Source organism: Electrona antarctica (assembly GCF_951216825.1).
Source record: "Electrona antarctica genome assembly, chromosome: 11".
Taxonomy (NCBI): Eukaryota; Metazoa; Chordata; class Actinopteri; order Myctophiformes; family Myctophidae; genus Electrona; species Electrona antarctica.
This window is the reverse complement of record NC_136792.1, coordinates 7,700,835-7,718,492: the sequence shown is the minus strand read 5'-3', so window position 1 is coordinate 7,718,492 and position 17,658 is coordinate 7,700,835. Positions and strand designations below refer to the sequence as shown.

The following is a 17,658-nucleotide window of genomic DNA, read 5'->3' as shown; positions in this document are numbered from 1 at the left end:
GCGTGGCCTGCGCCGCGCTCATGGGACCGGACCTCAGTCTTTTTCAAAAATTATTAGTGGACCTTCAGCATTTCTAGTTGAGGACCCCTGATTTATAGGGTCAATATCAGTAAAATGATAAAGCCTTTTCCATAGGAGTATCTTTTTATATTTTTCCAAAAAGAATACAAACAGCCGATAGCATATTACAAGTTATCCCCCTCACTGGGGAAAATTCTGGGAGGAAAAAACGGGCAAGCACCGGGGTGAGTTGTCCAGTATTCCAAATACCCACTGTACATATTCGCCTCATACATACTGTTTTTATATTACATTTTACTTTTCATTTATTTTATCTTGAGGTGATTCTCTCTGTGCTCTTACCTCTACCTGTCCTACAGTCTTGTCTTCTTGTTTTCCATGGCTACTGCGGTGCTACTACGACATTTTCCCCCACAGGGATAAATAAAGGTCTATCTATATATCTGTCTAACTTTAGAGGTTACTGTTTACGGCGACATAAATTTGATAGCTTCCCTTTGTCAACGAGCTGTTTGTCTTCGTCCTCCCCACAGTGGTATCATGTGCCGATCCTGGGAAGGTGGATCACAGTCGGCGTGTGTTGACGGGTCCTCGCCTCACCGTAGGTTCAACCATTCAGTACATCTGTGACAAGGGCTACACCCTGTCTGGCAACAGTCTGCTCACGTGCTACAACCATGGCTCCCCGGGCCCCAAGTGGAACCAGAAGCTGCCCAGATGCCTGCGTATGTATACTGCACTATATATTCTGTATACTGTATGTGCCAAAATATGTCACTGCACATGTGAACACAAAGGGCAGTATTATGCGTGTCTTAAGTACCAGGTCTTATTACTTAACCCATTTTGACCTGAGATCAAATTCTAAAAATGTCTTCTACATCCTGACAGTTTTCTGAAAAAGCTATGTTTCTATGTCAGTCGTTCTTCGATTTTTAAAAAATAGCAGATCTACAAGCTCGTAGCGCGCCACTCGGTGGCGCGCTATGAGCTTGTAGATCTGCTATTTTTCAATAGCTAAAGCATAACCTAATGCTAACACCAAAAGGGGTTCCCGCCAAAATGGGTTAACTTAAGACATGGAGGCGTGATCAATGCCATTTGGCTATTCTGAGTGGCAAAACAGCATTGACCACGCCTCCAGGTCTTAAGTTAAGTAATAAGACCTGGTACACGCATAATACTGCCCTTAAGTCTCTGATTTTAAAACATTTTACAATAGTTCAACTAGCCGATTACATTGACACGTTGTGAACTTGTAGATCAGCTATTTGAAGTATTTTAAAAGGGATGTTCCCCAGGTTCTATGTTCCCCACCATGCAAAAAAGGTTCTTTGTTCCCCACTTAGAATAAACCTAAACCAGAAACCTAACCTAGTAATTTTAGTAATTCTAGTAAGACTAAACATATTTAGCAACTTAGTCTTAGTGTTACTTTTAGTAGCAAATTCTGATTTAAGCTCAGTCTTTGAACAATCCATTGAACTTTAGGCCTGCCTAAGCTACTTAAACTATCTAGTCTTAGCCAACTAAAAAGTAACACTGGCATAAAATAAACTAAAATAATTGCTCATACTCTTCAACAAAAATGGCATTCTTACTTTATTTAGAGGCAACAAATTGCAACGTTTCGACCTCATCAGGCAATTTTGGTCGAAACGTTGCACTTTGTTGCCTCTAAATAAAGTAAGTCTCGGAGCTCTACAAACTATTGTGCTCTGCGGATGTTCTTCCTCTTCCTTGATGTTTGCCTTGATGCCTGACATCCAGCACCTGGCCTGAATATAGGCATTGAGATGTGCACACAATCTTCTCTGTTAAAAATACACAGACCATTGTGTGAAACTAACAGGGAATCTTTCTATTTCCACTTGCTGTGTGCATGTTTTGGGCTGTAGTTTAAATACCGTATGTGATACAACATTATTATATATTAACAACTTAGAGTGACTATGTTGAAACATAATATGCATGTCGGCTCAGCCATATTGGCACAAAAGGTTGCACGTTGGTCTGGTGAGTAGGAGCCCCGGGTTCAATCCCAGCTTCCGCGCAATGCTACACATGCATATAGTAGTAGTATGTGTGAGTGGACACACGCAATCTGGGAGACAATAACTTTTTTTACAGCCAGCAATGCATACTTTTTTTTTTCCCACCTTTATTTTATTTTTTTATGGAGGGACAGTAGGCTGACAGGAAATGGTGAGAGAGATGGGGGGATGACATGCAGTAAAGGCTGTCGGGATCGGGAGTCGAACCCGCGGCACACTGCCAGACTGGATTACCAGCCAAGGTGCCTGGACCGCTGAGCCACGGCCCAGGCCAGCAATGCATACTTGCTACTTAATGTTATTTATCCTGTGTTGAAGGTGACGCGAGTTTTTAGAAATACATTTTCTTCGTCCTGTTTGACAGAGCAATTGAAGTGTTCCGCTGTCCCTGATTACCATCTCATGCATTACAATGACCTGTCCCATCCTGTCCTCTCCAAAGTCGTTTCCTCAGTCCAGCTAAAATGAATTATTAGGCGGCGCTAAGATAGAGGTGAGAGTGAAGCTCAGTGGCTCCCTCATTTGGCAGCATGTGAAAAGTTAATTCCATGCGAAGAGTGCATTCCGAGTTGTTTAAAGAGGAAAATGATATTATAATGAGCCTGACATACTTCCAGTCTGATAGTGGAGCCTGTGTTGTCAGAGACAAATGAGGAACAGGAGATTCAAGGCTTTGAGAACCAATGGGGTGTGCGCTTGTGTGTGTGTGTGTGTGTGTGTGTGTGTGTGTGTGTGTGTGTGTGTGTGTGTGTGTGTGTGTGTGTGTGTGTGTGCGTGTGCGTGTGCGCGCGTGTGCGCGTGTGTGTGTGTGCGCATAGGGATAGACACAGTTTAATTGAATGAAATTGTTAGTAACAGCACCATTACACTTAATGAAGAACATAAATACTAGTGACAAGGTCATTATTAACTGGTCAGAAATAGTTTTGTGCAAAAAAACACCTTGCTTGTTATGTTGTTTTATGACAGTTTTGTTGGTAAATTCAAATTAATATAGTGTCACCATAGACCGTAAAATGTGAAGTGTCAAGTCTGTCCATCCACATGTTTAATTAATCTGTTGAATTTGTAGACCAAGCAAATCAAGAGTTGTAGTAAAGTAAAGCTGTAATGTATAGTGTGTTATTTTAAGGATCACAATTGGAATTACATACTAGTTATTTTATCATTGTTGAATGATGTCGTCAGTCGTTGTCTCTGAGTGCACTGTAAAATACTGAGTGTTTAATTCTGAGTGCACAAATGTAACCAAATGTAACCTTAAGGGCCATCCACACCAATCACTATAATTATCCCATGTAGGCCTGACCTCAACATTTTAAATGATTCTTCTAAATCCTCCAGTTTTCTGAAATAAATATTTTCACGATTTTTCAAAAATAGCAGACCTACAAGCTCGTAGCGCGCCACTCGGTGGCGCGCTATGAGCTTGTAGATCTGCTATTTTTCAATCGCTAAATTATAACATAATGTTTAAAACACCAAAAGGGGTTCCCGCCCAAAATGGGTTATATTCTCCTTATAGTTGTGAGTGGGACTCTGTCGTCCACTTTAGTTAGAACATTTTATAAAACAATATATTTGTAGTTATAGTTACAATTATAGTGCTTGGTGTGGATGACCCTTTACGGGTCCATTTGGTTATACATGTGTATACTCTCTATACAAATACAACACAATCTGTTTATTCAGAGCTTCTTTTAGAACTGAATCCAATTGTTTTGAATAATAATATTAAGAAGAAGAGTCACAAATCACCCTAAAAGGCGATAAAATGAAGCAGCAATCTCTCTCGACCTTTTAAATTAAATGTTTTCAAGCCAACAGCCAACAAAACAAAAAAACAAACATTACTGTTTTGTCAGATTATAATACCTTACTTTACTCGTTACTGGGAAAAGTAATAATATTACAGTAATATATCACTAGTAACTCCTGCCCAACACTGCGTCTAATATTGTGACTTTGCGTACAATGAAGGATATAACAGTATAGGGTTCAAGTAGTTCCCTCTTTCTTCCCCCAGCTGAAACGTTTGAGCCGTGCAGTCACCCTGGTACGCCGACATACGGAGTACCCAACTCAGACAAGCTGCTCTTCCAGGCCGGGGAGACGCTGCGCTACACCTGCCACGCTGGCCACCAGTTACTGGGGGAGCCTGTCCTCCGCTGTGTCCCTGGACACCCGTCCCACTGGAGTGGATTGCCACCTGTTTGCAGAGGTGAGGAACTGCATGCAAAGGAGAGCTATACTCATTTTCATAATTCATAATTCATGATTCTGCACACTGTGTGTGTGTGTGTGTGTGTGTGTGTGTGTGTGTGTGTGTGTGTGTGTGTGTGTGTGTGTGTGTGTGTGTGTGTGTGTGTGTGTGTGTGTGTGTGTGTGTGTGTGTGTGTGTGTGTGTGCTGTGCGTGTGCGCGCATGTGCGTGTCTGTCTGCATGTGTGTGTCTGCGTGGTTGCGTGCAGCGTGCATGCAGGCAAGCATGCATACATCAACTGTCTGATTGTTATTCATCCGCTTAGAGGCTAACTATTACTCCTTTTCACTGGGGAGTCTGAATGCATAAGTATGATAACAGCACACTACAGTGTTTAAAGACAGTCCACTCACCTGGATATTTTTCCTTTTATACAGAGAACATCAGGGACAAGGGCATAGTGTTAAATCCCAACTCTCACACATTACGGTAAATAAATGGATGAAATAAAACGCGTGGGTGACATTCAAATTGTTAAGGAGGCATTCTAGTATAGATGCTAAGAACTTTATTATCTTCAATTATGATCCATTGTATCATGTTCGTGGTCGGATGTGTGTCCCATTCTGGGCGGGAACCCCTTTTGGTGTTAGCATTATGTTATGCTTTAGCTATTTTTTGAAAAATCGAAGAACGACTGACATAGAAACATAGCTTTTTCAGAAAACTGTCAGGATGTAGAAGACATTTTTAGAATCTGATCTCAGGTCAAAATGGGTTAAAGACAGTCCACTCACCTGGATATTTTTCCTTTTATACAGAGAGCATCATGGGGACAAGGGCATAGTGTTAAATCCCAACTCTCACACATTACAGTAAATAAAATGGATACAATAAAACGCGTGGGTGACATTCAAATTGTTAAGGAGCCGATGAGGAGGCATTCTAGTATAGATTCTAAGAACTTTATTATCTTCAATTATGATCCATTGTATCATGTTCGTGCAGGTCGGATGTGTGTTTCTTAACCTATTTAGACGATTCTAAAATAATTGGCTTCTAAATTCTAAAAGTGTTCTGAAAAACCTATGTTTCTATGTCAGTGGTGCTCAACCTTTTTCATGTCAAGGACCCCCAGAATTATCTGTATTTGGCCACGGACCCCCATCTGAAAATATGTTGTTCCAGGGACTCTCCAGAAGCAAAGATTTGAGTTAAAAACGATCGCCCTAAAAGAATATATTAAAAGATTTGCGCCACATTTTCAAGATTTTTCAAAAATAGCATATCTTCAAGCTCTACGAGCTTGAAAATATGCTATTTTTCAATAGCTAAAGTACAAAATAATGCTTAAAACATCAAATGGGGTTCCCATCCAGAATGGATTTTAATGTGATCTTTTAATTTATGTTGCTGCACATCAACTGCCCTGCTATTAGTGCTATGATGTTATAATAAAGTCAGTTTGTGAGTCTTTCTCAACCAGTTAATGTATCAACCTCATCACCACAATGTCCTGCTTTTGAGTCTCACCTCTGGACCTCCCTGATGATGTCCTCCCTGCCCTCACATTTATGTCTGTACTTTATTGGATGACAAATAGCGAAAATCTAAAAGCTCGGGCAGCATTGAGACACGTTATGAGCTTATAGACAGGGTATTTCACAATTTTTTACATTTCTGATTTTGTTTTTTTTTAATTAAAGGTGTGGGACGTTTTGGGAGTTTCGGGGAGGGGATCAAAGTTTGAAAGATTTCGACATTTTTGGAAAATGTTTAACATTTATTTTTCACTGTTAATGACATGCCTTTGGTTGTTGGAAAATGTGCTTTACAGTATATAAATCTTATATAAATAGGCTTATAATAAATCAAATTGGGTAGGTAGTACCTTCACAAAAAACATGCAGTAATCCTGATCTCTATAGTATAGAGACAGACCATTGTGTGAAAATAACAGGGCTTCTTTCTATTTCCATATAGTGCCATGTGATAAATGGTAAATGGTGCATTTATATAGCGCCTTTATCCAAGGCGCTTTACATAGATTGTGCATTACATTCACCCATTCACACACACATTCATACACCGATGGCGACGGAAGCCATGCAAGGTACCAACCAGCACATCGGGAGCAATTTGGGGTTCATTGTCTTGCCCAAAGACACTTCGACATGTAGACAGGAGGAGCCGGGATTCGAACCGCCGACCCATGGATCATTGGACGACCTGCTCTACCTCTTGACCCACAGTCGCCCCCTTGACCCACAGTATATAATTGATTTGACTTGACTTACAATAGGGATGCCAATGCAGGACTGTTATTGTACACAGGTTGAGTCTCTTCACACAAACACGCACACCTCTGTTAGACAAAAAACGAAGGGATCACCCAGTGCATTTTATCCATTATATTCATTTCCTCCTGAGGTTTAACATGTGCCGTGTCCTTTACAGCCCACACAATGGAGTATGATGAGCGCCGATTAGATGGTAAGAGTCATTTTACATCACAGTGTTTTTCCACTCAGCGTCAGCCTGCATAATAATATAACATTTTCGAATGGCGGTTACTGCAGATGGGCGTAAAATGCTGTGGGTGACATTACATTGTCAGTTACTCTGTAGCTGTTTTCAGCAATTAAAAACAGCCATATTTACTTTTAAAGGAGAACTACATGAAAAAATAGGGAATGAATGAATGAATAATGGATTGTAGCATTATAAAATAGTATATCTAGCACAGAGGTGCCCAAAAGGTACCAGTAGATCACAAAGGCTGCGCAGGTAGACCACATGACATGGCCCTAAAACATGTATAATTTAAATAAATAAAGATATATTATTTGGCATCTGACACTTAAGGTGACTTGATTGATTGACATAAAAAATGGCTTGTTAACCCACAACAGAATACTTTGTTTTCAAGAGTGTTGAGCACAAAGATCAGTAGCATTAGAAAGTTACATACAAAAACAAAAACTATTTCCATTTCCCCCTATATTTCCCATTCCAAGTGTGTTTTTTAAAGATTTGTTTTTGGCTTTTGTGCCTTTATTGATAGTTACAGTGAAGACAGACAGGAAAGAGGGAGAGAGACACGCAGCAAAGGTCACCATGAACGGGACTCGAACACGCAACACGCTGTCAGGCAAGAGCCTATATGTGGCATGCGCCTGGACCACTAGGCCAGCGGGCGCCCCAAGTGTGTTTGTCATGTTCTTTAAACTATTTTCAGCAATGAGATCCTATATTTTTTGGTGGGTAGATCTTGTTGCGCTGGTCATTTGGAAAGTAGCTCTCAAGTCAAAAAAGTCTGGGCACCCCTGAGATTCTAGCAGATTGAATGATGTGCAATGATATATATTCTCATCATACTGGGAGGGGAGTCCTCATAGCTCAGACGTTTATTGTCTGTACCGTAGTGTAGGAATAGACATACAACGTTGCAGTTCATCAACTGACTCCTACATATGTCATCTACCTGCCTCTCTCGCTATAGAGCTCTCCTCTTTACTGTACTGTGTAATACTCCAGCAAGGCCTCTCTCTGCTTTATTTTCATAATGTAAGAGAGAATGAGAATAATAGGCCAACATTGTAAACACAATTAGAAGTACACGTGTGGTGTGAGAAGAAGACAAGGCGTGTATCATACCATATTGCAATAGAAATATAGTAATAACAGTGCACAGGCCACACTAAATGTATTGTGTATATTAGATATTGCACATATAAAATATTGTACATATAGGAGTACAAACAGTAAGCACACTGTAAGTGATGTGTACAGCATACAGCCTTGCAGTCTGAGAGAGAGAGAGATAGAGAGAGAGAGAGAGAGATGCAATCCATGTGCTATACAGCAAATTCTTGAGCATTATTTTCATTTTGAAATGCTGAAATCGTTATGAAATGGATATAGTGCTAACAGAGTAAACACGCACGCACGCACGCACGCACGCACGCACGCACGCACGCACGCACGCACGCACGCACGCACGCATGCACGCACACACCGACCAGTCAGCAGGGCAACATAACACTGGGTGTCTGTCTCTCTTTCACTGCCCACCAGTAGCTGCAGCAGACCTGCGTATGGAGGGAGTCCGTGTTGCAGTTGCTGTCTTCATTCCCGTCACATTCCTGCTTGTACTTATCTTCAGCATCTACCTCTACGTCTCAAAGTGGGTTCTTTACTTAGACATAAAAGTACCTCATTATGGTTGTACTCTGTTAAAAGTAATGTGGCCTTGTTCACAGCCCTGCTTAAATAAAATGTGTGGTGTTTAAATGCATGTGGAGTACAGATATATTGCATATTCTCTTAATTCACTGCTAGGGAGTTTTACTATTGTGAATTAGTTTACATTTATAAACAAACTGACTGAATTTATTAAGGTTTATTGGAAGCTGATGTTTCGTAATTTATTTGTGTGTTCTGATCTCTTGTCATGTCTTCTAATCTCATGGTATCCTTTCTCATCTTTGTTTTTAGGGTTCAAGGGAAGTCTCTAAGACTCCCCATGTCCTCTACTTTGCCATATGACCACATTAATGGAGAATCCACATTTGACAACTCTCTTTATGAAACACCGGTAAGGCATCATCTACTATGTCTAAAATAGAAAAAGAAGCATAACATATGTACTGCATTTTTCCCCGTCCATACCCCTCTTCTATGCTTAATAAAAAACTTTAAAATTGAAGGCATCATCTACTATGTCTATATGTTTCTAAAACACAAATGGAAAGACAGAAATAGAGATTCATTCAGATGGAAAGACAGAAATGGAGATTCATTCAGTCTGCAAATAGAATAATAGTGACTCCGTAAGCTGTGCTAAGGCATAACCTGGAACGATGAGAACAATTTCTCAATAAGAGATCTAGCTGTGCCCTGAAACCCTGAAACCATTTCACTAAAATCCTCACACAGCAAGATAGGATGTGATTCATATGCTTGGATAACAAGGAGGAAGCTGTGTCTATGTTCCCTACCTTCCGCAAAAACCTTAGTCATTCTGTGATTTACAACACAGAGGCCCTGGTGCGTAGGCTAGGCAAGGCAAGGCAGTTTGTTTCAGGTATGTGGTGCATAAAAAACCCGAAAGCTGCTGACCTGTCCTAGAAAGATGACCTGACAGGTCTGGATTGTTCATAACTTAGCAGAGGATCAGACATACTTTTTGTCCCTAAACAATTTCTTGCGTTATAAACCAACATCCAACAGTAGTATTTTAAAATAAATTCTTTGAATGTACAGTATAGCCAGTGGGAAGATCTGAGAACTGGAGTTATATCATCCACCTTGTTGATGACTCAAGCAGCAGGCTCCTGAATCAACTGCAGCTGTCTGATACATACAATATACAATATATCATGGACAGTAATTCTCTTGTTTTAATTCAAGAAAGCAAACAATCCAGCTTAACTTTCCATCATGGAAAATAAGGTCAATGATGAAGTTAAACTGTATTTTCAGTCGAGATCTCTATCTAATAAATAAAGGTCGGTAATGATGTTTTGAGTCTTTCTGTATTTATTTATTTTGCTTTCTCCTTTCATAACTGCACTCTGAAGAACAATGAGGTGAGACCTTAATTCAAAATTCTCTATAATCAACACTTGCTGTTCCAGTGTCTGCCATCAGCTCTAGGGCAACGCTTCCTTGAATATTGATCATGCTTTTGATGGGGTTCAAGCAACACTCCAGGAATTTAATGGTCTGACTATCTTTTTGGCCTATTATCTCTCCCCCCCCCCCCCCCCCCCCATAACTATTGTACAATTTTATTGTGTAAAAGTAGAGCCCACGTTGCTGTCACAGAGCTATTTCTGTGACATGTTGTGCATATTCTCCTCTTTGCAGGATACAAGAGAGTACGAGGTTTCAATTTGAAGGCAGCGCTGTGTGTGTTTTCAGCATGGGCAGAACGGGACCCTGTTGGCCTTTTGAACGTTCATCTGCACTCGATCCCCATCTCTGCGCTGACCGCTGTCCGTCGGTCTACTGATGTCTCCCCCTGTCCTCTGTCGAGTGAACACGTTCAGGACAGAATAGGCTACTCCCTGGAAAGTCTGGGCCACTGGATTATTTTTCTAGCCCTTCAGCAGCAATGGTTCGGCAGCAGTTTGTACAGTTTTTATCCTGTTCTCGCATTCCCGAAAACGTTCAGTGCAACACAACATCTCGGAAAGTGGAGGTGATCAATGCAAAGCTTGCACCGATTAGTGCATATAACCACAGATGTTTTTGTGTGTTATGTACATTATACATTGTATGTTTAGTCCTTTATGGATATATATTCAAGTCAGAGAGGGGTCTTATAGTAAGATTTCACAAAACAAGTGAAAACTCAAACATTTGTTTTTGTTTTTCCTCCAAAACCTCTAAAATGTAATGTAATGTTTCCAAAAATATTTAAAACTATTTTTTGATTTAACCTGCTAAGATTAGAAAGAAAAATGTGCCTTAAATGGAAGGCCCTTAATAACCAATGTTTGCAGTATATTCCACATTGATTTAATTTGAACCGTGTGTACTTTTAAATGACAGAATCAGAATATTTGGTTCCTGCTCAGTTTACCTTGGTTTACATGTGTTCTTTGTTACATTACACTTATATATTTCCCCTTTCTTTGAGAGAAAGGGGAAATGCAAGATGAGGTGAGCTGTCATTCATATATTGCAATTGCCTGTTTGGAGATTGTGTCTGAATTTGGACCCATACAATAGTTGAACATTTACTGTCACATGAGAATATGTATTCATGCAAGCTTGTGTGATGACAATGACAATAACCTATTTTTGATTCATTGTACATAGTGTACTGATTAAGCTACTTCACGTGCATCTTCAATAAAAGTTATTGTTCAGAAAAAGATGCATACTTCTAACTAAATTTGTCAGTTTAACGTTTTTGTATCCCTGTGTATGTGTTAACACTGTGTGCGTTAGGGGGAACGCTGGCAGTCGGTAGCACTGTCACCTCACAGCTAGAAGATCCTGGGTTCCAGCTGGGGACGCTGTGGGTGCTGGGGGCGTGTTCTCTCCTCAGTGTCATCAGTGCCCATACCCTAGGTGGGGTTGGCAAAAGGGTTTGGAATAACCTGTTCCTTCCATGTGCTACATCCAACTGGGGAAACTCCCACCTGACAGGTGAAAAGAAGCATCTTGGACTAGTCCTCATGCATAGAAGCTCTCCTCAGGTTAGCAGAGGGAGTGTAGCACCCACAAAATCGTTGGCTAAAAATACAAAAAAACTGTGTGCGTGCGCGTACGTGGCCGTGGCCCATTGTGTGTGCACGGCCGGTCATAGTATAGTTAGTAGCCTAAACTGTAAAAGTTAATCGCCAACATTCACCAGCTCAGCCCTCTTCATAAATACATTACACAAACAATATAATTCTTATTTGTATTATAATAAAATAAAATAAAATACAAATAATAATAATAAAAAAGAAAATCACGGAAAATCACAGAGCCCGAGGCTCGGCCCGGCCCGACTAATTATCGTGCATTTTGGGCCCGACCCTACCCGAAAATGTCGGGCCGGGTCGGGTAGGGTCGGGTTCGGGCAGAGATTGAGAACTCTAGTGCACGCCATGCGTGGCCCATGTGTTTTTAGGGCACAGTGCCCTACAAACACTGTGTTTAATGAAGGGGTGCTCAGAAACATCTTATAGATTGAAAACAATCTATACAAATATTATGAATAGCTTATTTGATCTTGGCGTTCAGGCTCTACTATAATTAGCCTACTCCCTGCTCAGCACTGTAGCACATTATAAGACAACTCAACTCCCCCAGGGGAAAACAGTCTGGTACGTGGTGCTAATCTTGGAGTTGGTTGGAGCAAACGAGTAGATACCAACTGTCAGTGACACTGACAGCAAGAGGATCAACAATTAATGAGGCGAGCTTAAATAGACATCATATATATACATCGTCCACATATACTAATAGTGGTGCACAATCATGCATGTCTGTAATCTCATGTATCATGTTGCTAAATCTCAAGATTTTTTTTTTATAGAACAATGACTGCTAGAGCATTTACTATTCATATAAACCTGGAATCTCATTGATAAATAAGATAAAAGAGGCAAGATTGAAAATGGACATAGCAAGAAGATAGAAAAACGGTCTTCTGCTTCCAATCAAAGGTGAAGCATTGCTTCCCTCTGCTGGCAAGAGCGGAAAATAAAAGCATACAATACTACAGTACCTCAGCAGACCAAAAATAAGAGCTGCTCAGTGAGTGGGTGACTGCCCAGGTTCTCCCACACAAAGTAAGCCTACTGCATACCTAAGAGGAGGAGGTGTGCCAGTACATCCCTGGTGAGAAATGAAATGTTGGGGCCTGGAACAACAGGTCTCCAATGCACAACATCTACCAGTGCACAACGGTACCGGTAAAAACAATATAATATATTGTGTGTAAAGGTTTGAGCAGGTAGTACTGAGTCATTGTCCAGGTCACCTTGCTCTGTGTTTGGATCTTTTTTAAGATTTTTTTATTGACAATGTAGTGTAGTGTAGTGTATTATCATACCACTTTATCAATATCTCTTTCAAAAAAGAAAAGGAAAAAAGACGCTCTGTGTTTGGATCTGGACATTTTGTAGTATTCTGGACATCCAGGCATAAATAAGGCAGGTTACAGCTTAAGTCCTGTCCCCACCCCAAAAGATTTGCTACCCTACCCTTGAAATGATATTTGTGGAGTGAGAAAGGATCATTGCTAAATCTGGTGAGAGAGGTGTAGTGTGTGCAGTGACGTCACCTCACTCCACCTCACCAAGTCCGTCACCACCTTGTCATGCTCACTCATGTTATCACCTGTGATGCAAATGACGAAAACTGTATCTAATGAGAACTTCTGGCATGACTTTGAGTTGTAGTGAAAGTCAGAGGCATAGCCAGTGAACAGAAAGGGTGACAGCACAGTGTCCTTATAGTCCAGTAATAATGTAATTTGACCTCTAACTAATTGCAAAAAAACCAAACTCAACTGATTTTGCATCTTCAATATATCCTGAATAACAGAAAGAAAGTTGCCTGGAATTGTCTGAGGGGAAAGTGTTGAAAATAGCCTGTACAGTGTGGCCACCATTGGCATCCTATTATAAGGCAATATTTTCTAAATTTCCTTATGCTTTAAGTAGCATGTGACATATCAAACTAGGTTGTTGTCATGATGCTGAAGCCATTCCAAGCATTAGTTTTGCATACAAACACTCATTGGGCTAAATTTGGCCATAGCAACTTGCCAAAATGTAATGAGGTCAGCACATTTGGGCAAGTTGCTATGGCCAAATTTAGCCCAATGAGTGTTTGTATGCAAAACTAATGCTTGGAATGGATTCAGCATCATGAAAACCCCCTAGTTTGATATGTCACATGCTACTTAAAGCATAAGGACATTTAGAAAATATTACCTTATAATAGGATGTCAATGGTGGCCACACTGTACAGGCTATTTTCAACACTTTCCCCTCAGACAATTCCAGGCAACTTTTTTTCTGTTATTCAGGATATATTGAAGATGCAAAATCAGCTGAGTTTGGTTTTTTTGCAATTAGTTAGAGGTTGATCCTGTATTTTCCATAGATTTCCTGTACTATTAGCCTGGCATGGCCAGACTAATATCACTTTATTTAGTCTGGAACTTTGGTGTGGAAGATTTATTTCCAAGGGGCGGTTACAAACAGATTCCAATGTCACAGCAAAAAAGTCTCAATTTGAAAAGTGGGTTCTGATTGTTTGCCCACAACTCTGGGTTGAACAAAATGTAATTCAAAATGAGGATGCCAGACCAATCTCCCCGGGGATTTCTTTTTTTCCTGTGGCAGATTTGTCTGGTTTCCATGGCTACCGTGCCCTGGGGGGCACCGTGTTGCTCACATGCACGTCTGACCTGCATCCCTGCCCCCTCACATGCTGTGGTCTGTCTGTGAGGTATAGTCAGTGACCCAAGCCCCCAGCAGGTGTGACTTGATGGTGTTGAAGGCACTGGAGAAGTCAAAGAACGAGATCTTGACCGTGTTGTTGTCCTGTTGGTGTCGAGATGAGTCTAGGCCCTGTTCTGTTCAGCAGGTAGATGAATGTGTCCTCCCCCAAGTCCCTGAGATGATGTGACGACCTCCATGCCTAAGACCACAGGGTCAGCGAGCCTCCACCCATTTGCCCCTCATTACACCAACCAACATTACTTTTCTATCAAGTTTCTTTCAATAATGCTTTATCGAACATGATGGTGGGGTTCTCAGAGAATTTAATTGTTTTGTGCATAAGAGTGGGCACTCTTTTTGAATTTCTTGGTAAAGACTCACTGCTCACTTTGGGGAGAAGACTGGGCACAATTTGGGGAGATTTGGGGAGGGTTCTCTGACTAATATGCCTGTATTCCTATGTTGTGTTCATTTTGTATTATTACACTAAGCCTGTATCTCAAAATAAAGTTGCAAGCCTCCGGTAACTACAATAACATGTATAGCATCTTAAAGCCTGAAATATTGAAATGTGCATGAGTTTAGCTATAAAAGGTTCATAATAACCTGTGTATGTTACATTGTATTTGTGATCATTTACACCCAGTGGAAGAAAAGTATTTATACACATCTGTCTCACGCACGCATGCACACACACACACGCACATACTCATACATGCTGTACATGCCTTGTAAAAGCATTGTAGGGGAAAAAACTTGTGAGTGGTGGAAGCCGGTGTAATGCAGACTAACAGGGCACTGGTAAAGCTGCATATACACTAATCACCCTGGCCTAGTGGGTAAACGAAGATGACATACACAAATAGCAATACGATTCTGGACCTGCAGAGAAGACGAGACGTGTGTGGAGCTGTGAATGTCCATATATACAAAGAATGGTATGGTTTCAAGTAACACAGGTGAGCTTAACCAGCCTGGAGCCAACATGCTTCAACCCAAGGAATGATACCTCTGCTGTTGCTGTCTTCTCACCAGCAGACATGGTCCTCACATACCATGTGCCCTATAATGATGTATCTTAGAGTAGGAAAAAGGTTCATAGTGCTAGGGGTGTAACGATACATTTTACGAGCGATACGATACGTATCATGATACATGGCTGACGATACATGAACGATATTGGTTCATTATGATACAATACGATTCAATGATTTCAAATCGATACTTTTAGCAAAGAAATTAAATGTGTGAAATATGTGTGAAATCCAATCCAACTTTATTTATAGAGCACATTTAAAACAACAAAGTTGACCAAAGTGCTGTACAATTAGGCAAAGCAGTAATAAAACATAATACAATACAGTACTAATAAAAACATATACAATAAAATCAAACACATGAATCACGGTTTAAAAGCCAGGGAATAGAAATGAGTTGTAAAATGTGTTTTAAAAACAGGTAGTGTTGGAGCCAGCCTGACACGGCTAGGTAGCTGGTTCCACAGTTTAGGAGCAATGACTGAAAAGGCTCGGTGCCCTCTTCTCTCACACCTTGCCTTAGGCCTTAGGGATGACAAGGAGCATTTGATTGGCTGACCTCAGTGATCTAGATGGAACATAGGGTTTTAGGAGATCTGAAACATAAACTGGCGCTGATCCATTTAAAGATTTAAAAACAAACTAGAAAAAGTGCCCCTCGGGGCACAGGTCTCCACCAGGGCAGGTCAGGTTGTGGCCTCCTGGTGGCGCTATAATAGGCCAATGTGAAAAGGGTGCCATTTCTTCATACGCCTTTGATGGCAATTGGATAATTTGAGGCATTTTGTTCCAAAAAAAAATCAACCTGTGAGGCATTTTGTTCCCAAAAAAAATCAACCTGTTGGTGGCGCTATAACAGGCCAATGTGAAAAGGGTGGGATATATTCCTCAGCCTAGTAAGAAAATGTGTGAAAGATTTCACGTAAATTGCATGCTGCGTTCATGATTTGAGGCTTTTGTTCAAAACGGGGCAATCTTGCAAACTGTGAAAGCCAATTATAGCCAATTAGGATGGAATATGAAATATCGGACAGATCCGACTTGAGCACATGACCATAGAGATACTGTGTAACGATTTGTGAGATTTTTGGACAGAATCTGGAGGAGTAATATTAGAAAATGTGTTTTACAAAAGTCGGCCTCCTGGTGGCGCTATAAAAGGCAGATGCGGAAAATGCAGGTCAAAGGTTTGTCCTTAGCCTCTAGGGAGTGTGCATGCAACGTTTCACGCAGATCGGTGCAGTTTTAGGTAAAAAATGTGAAAAGCTGCCTCATGGTGGCACTATAACAGACCGTTCTGGAAAATGTGGGGCAGAGGTTCATCGTTGGCATCCAGGGAGTGTGTGTTAGTGCAAAGTTTGGCATCAACCGGGTTAACGGTGCCGGAGATTAGCTGGTAACAGACGGACGGAAGGACACACACACACACACACACACACACACACACACACACACACACACACACACACACACACACACACACACGGACGGAGTGCAAAACATACTCTCTTCCCAATCTTAAAATGGATTCTAAAACGTACTGGGAGCCAGTGGAGTGCAGCTAAAACGGGAGTGATATGTTCATATTTCCGGGTTCCTGTTAAAAGTCGTGCGGCAGCATTCTGAACAAGTTGAAGGCGGGAGAGGGAGGCTTGGGTGATGCCGGCGTAGAGGGCATTACAATAATCAAGGCGAGTTGTAATAAAAGTGTGTATCACTCGCTCTAGGTCCTTAAAAGATAAAACTGATTTGATTTGTGATAAAAGCCTCAAATATGGATATAAATAAGTAAAGTAAACACAGTGATTCTCTGGCAAATACATAGACATTATATTTGAACACATATAGACAAACCCGTATCTTGACATGAACACAGAATACACCCATTTATGATTGACCAAAGGTCGCAGTTAGGTAACTATGGAATCGTGCATTTCCCGTCAGTGTGTTGGTTGGTCGGGCACGTGACATTATCAGGGATGGAGCACGTGACATCATCAGGGATGGAGATTCCTGATGTCAACAATATTAAGCCCATATAAGGAGATCCCTGATCAATATTGGCCAGAAACTCTACATCTGATCTCAAACCTCAAACCCTTAGATCTCCATATATGGAGCTGACCTGTTCTGACATTCCATATGTTGATCCTTCCCCATCCATCCTTCCTCTTCGATGTCTCCCTTTTGACTGAGACCTGTCCATTTTAAACTCTAGACGGGCCTGCCCCACAGTTATTAGTGCAGCCGTTCTCAACAGGCCCGAAAATTAAGATCTTACCCCCCGTGTTAAAGCACCAGCGCTCGCCCAGCAGTCTGCTCAGCTGTCCCCCATGCAGGCGGATATGTTGATCTGACCCCCCCATGCCAAAGCGCCAGCGCTCGCCC

The 17,658-nt window shown here is 41.1% G+C and overlaps 1 protein-coding gene across 2 annotated transcripts in view; it reads left to right on the top strand.

Annotated features, from left to right (window-relative positions):
- The window catches only part of LOC306932394 (seizure protein 6 homolog), a 172,277-nt gene extending 161,154 nt beyond the window's left edge, over nt 1–11,123 (top strand). Inside the window, exons 12-17 of one of the 2 annotated variants that reach the window (XM_079514186.1) lie at nt 555–746; nt 4,102–4,296; nt 6,735–6,770; nt 8,358–8,463; nt 8,775–8,874; nt 10,149–11,123. In XM_079514186.1, the coding sequence (XP_079370312.1) occupies nt 555–746; nt 4,102–4,296; nt 6,735–6,770; nt 8,358–8,463; nt 8,775–8,874; nt 10,149–10,178 (659 nt within the window). In that variant the 3' untranslated portion in view covers nt 10,179–11,123. Of the gene's footprint in view, nt 1–554; nt 747–4,101; nt 4,297–6,734; nt 6,771–8,354; nt 8,464–8,774; nt 8,875–10,148 lie in introns of both variants that reach the window. The other variant, XM_079514185.1, reaches the window with a different exon arrangement.
- The last annotated feature ends 6,535 nt before the right edge of the window (nt 11,124–17,658 follow it).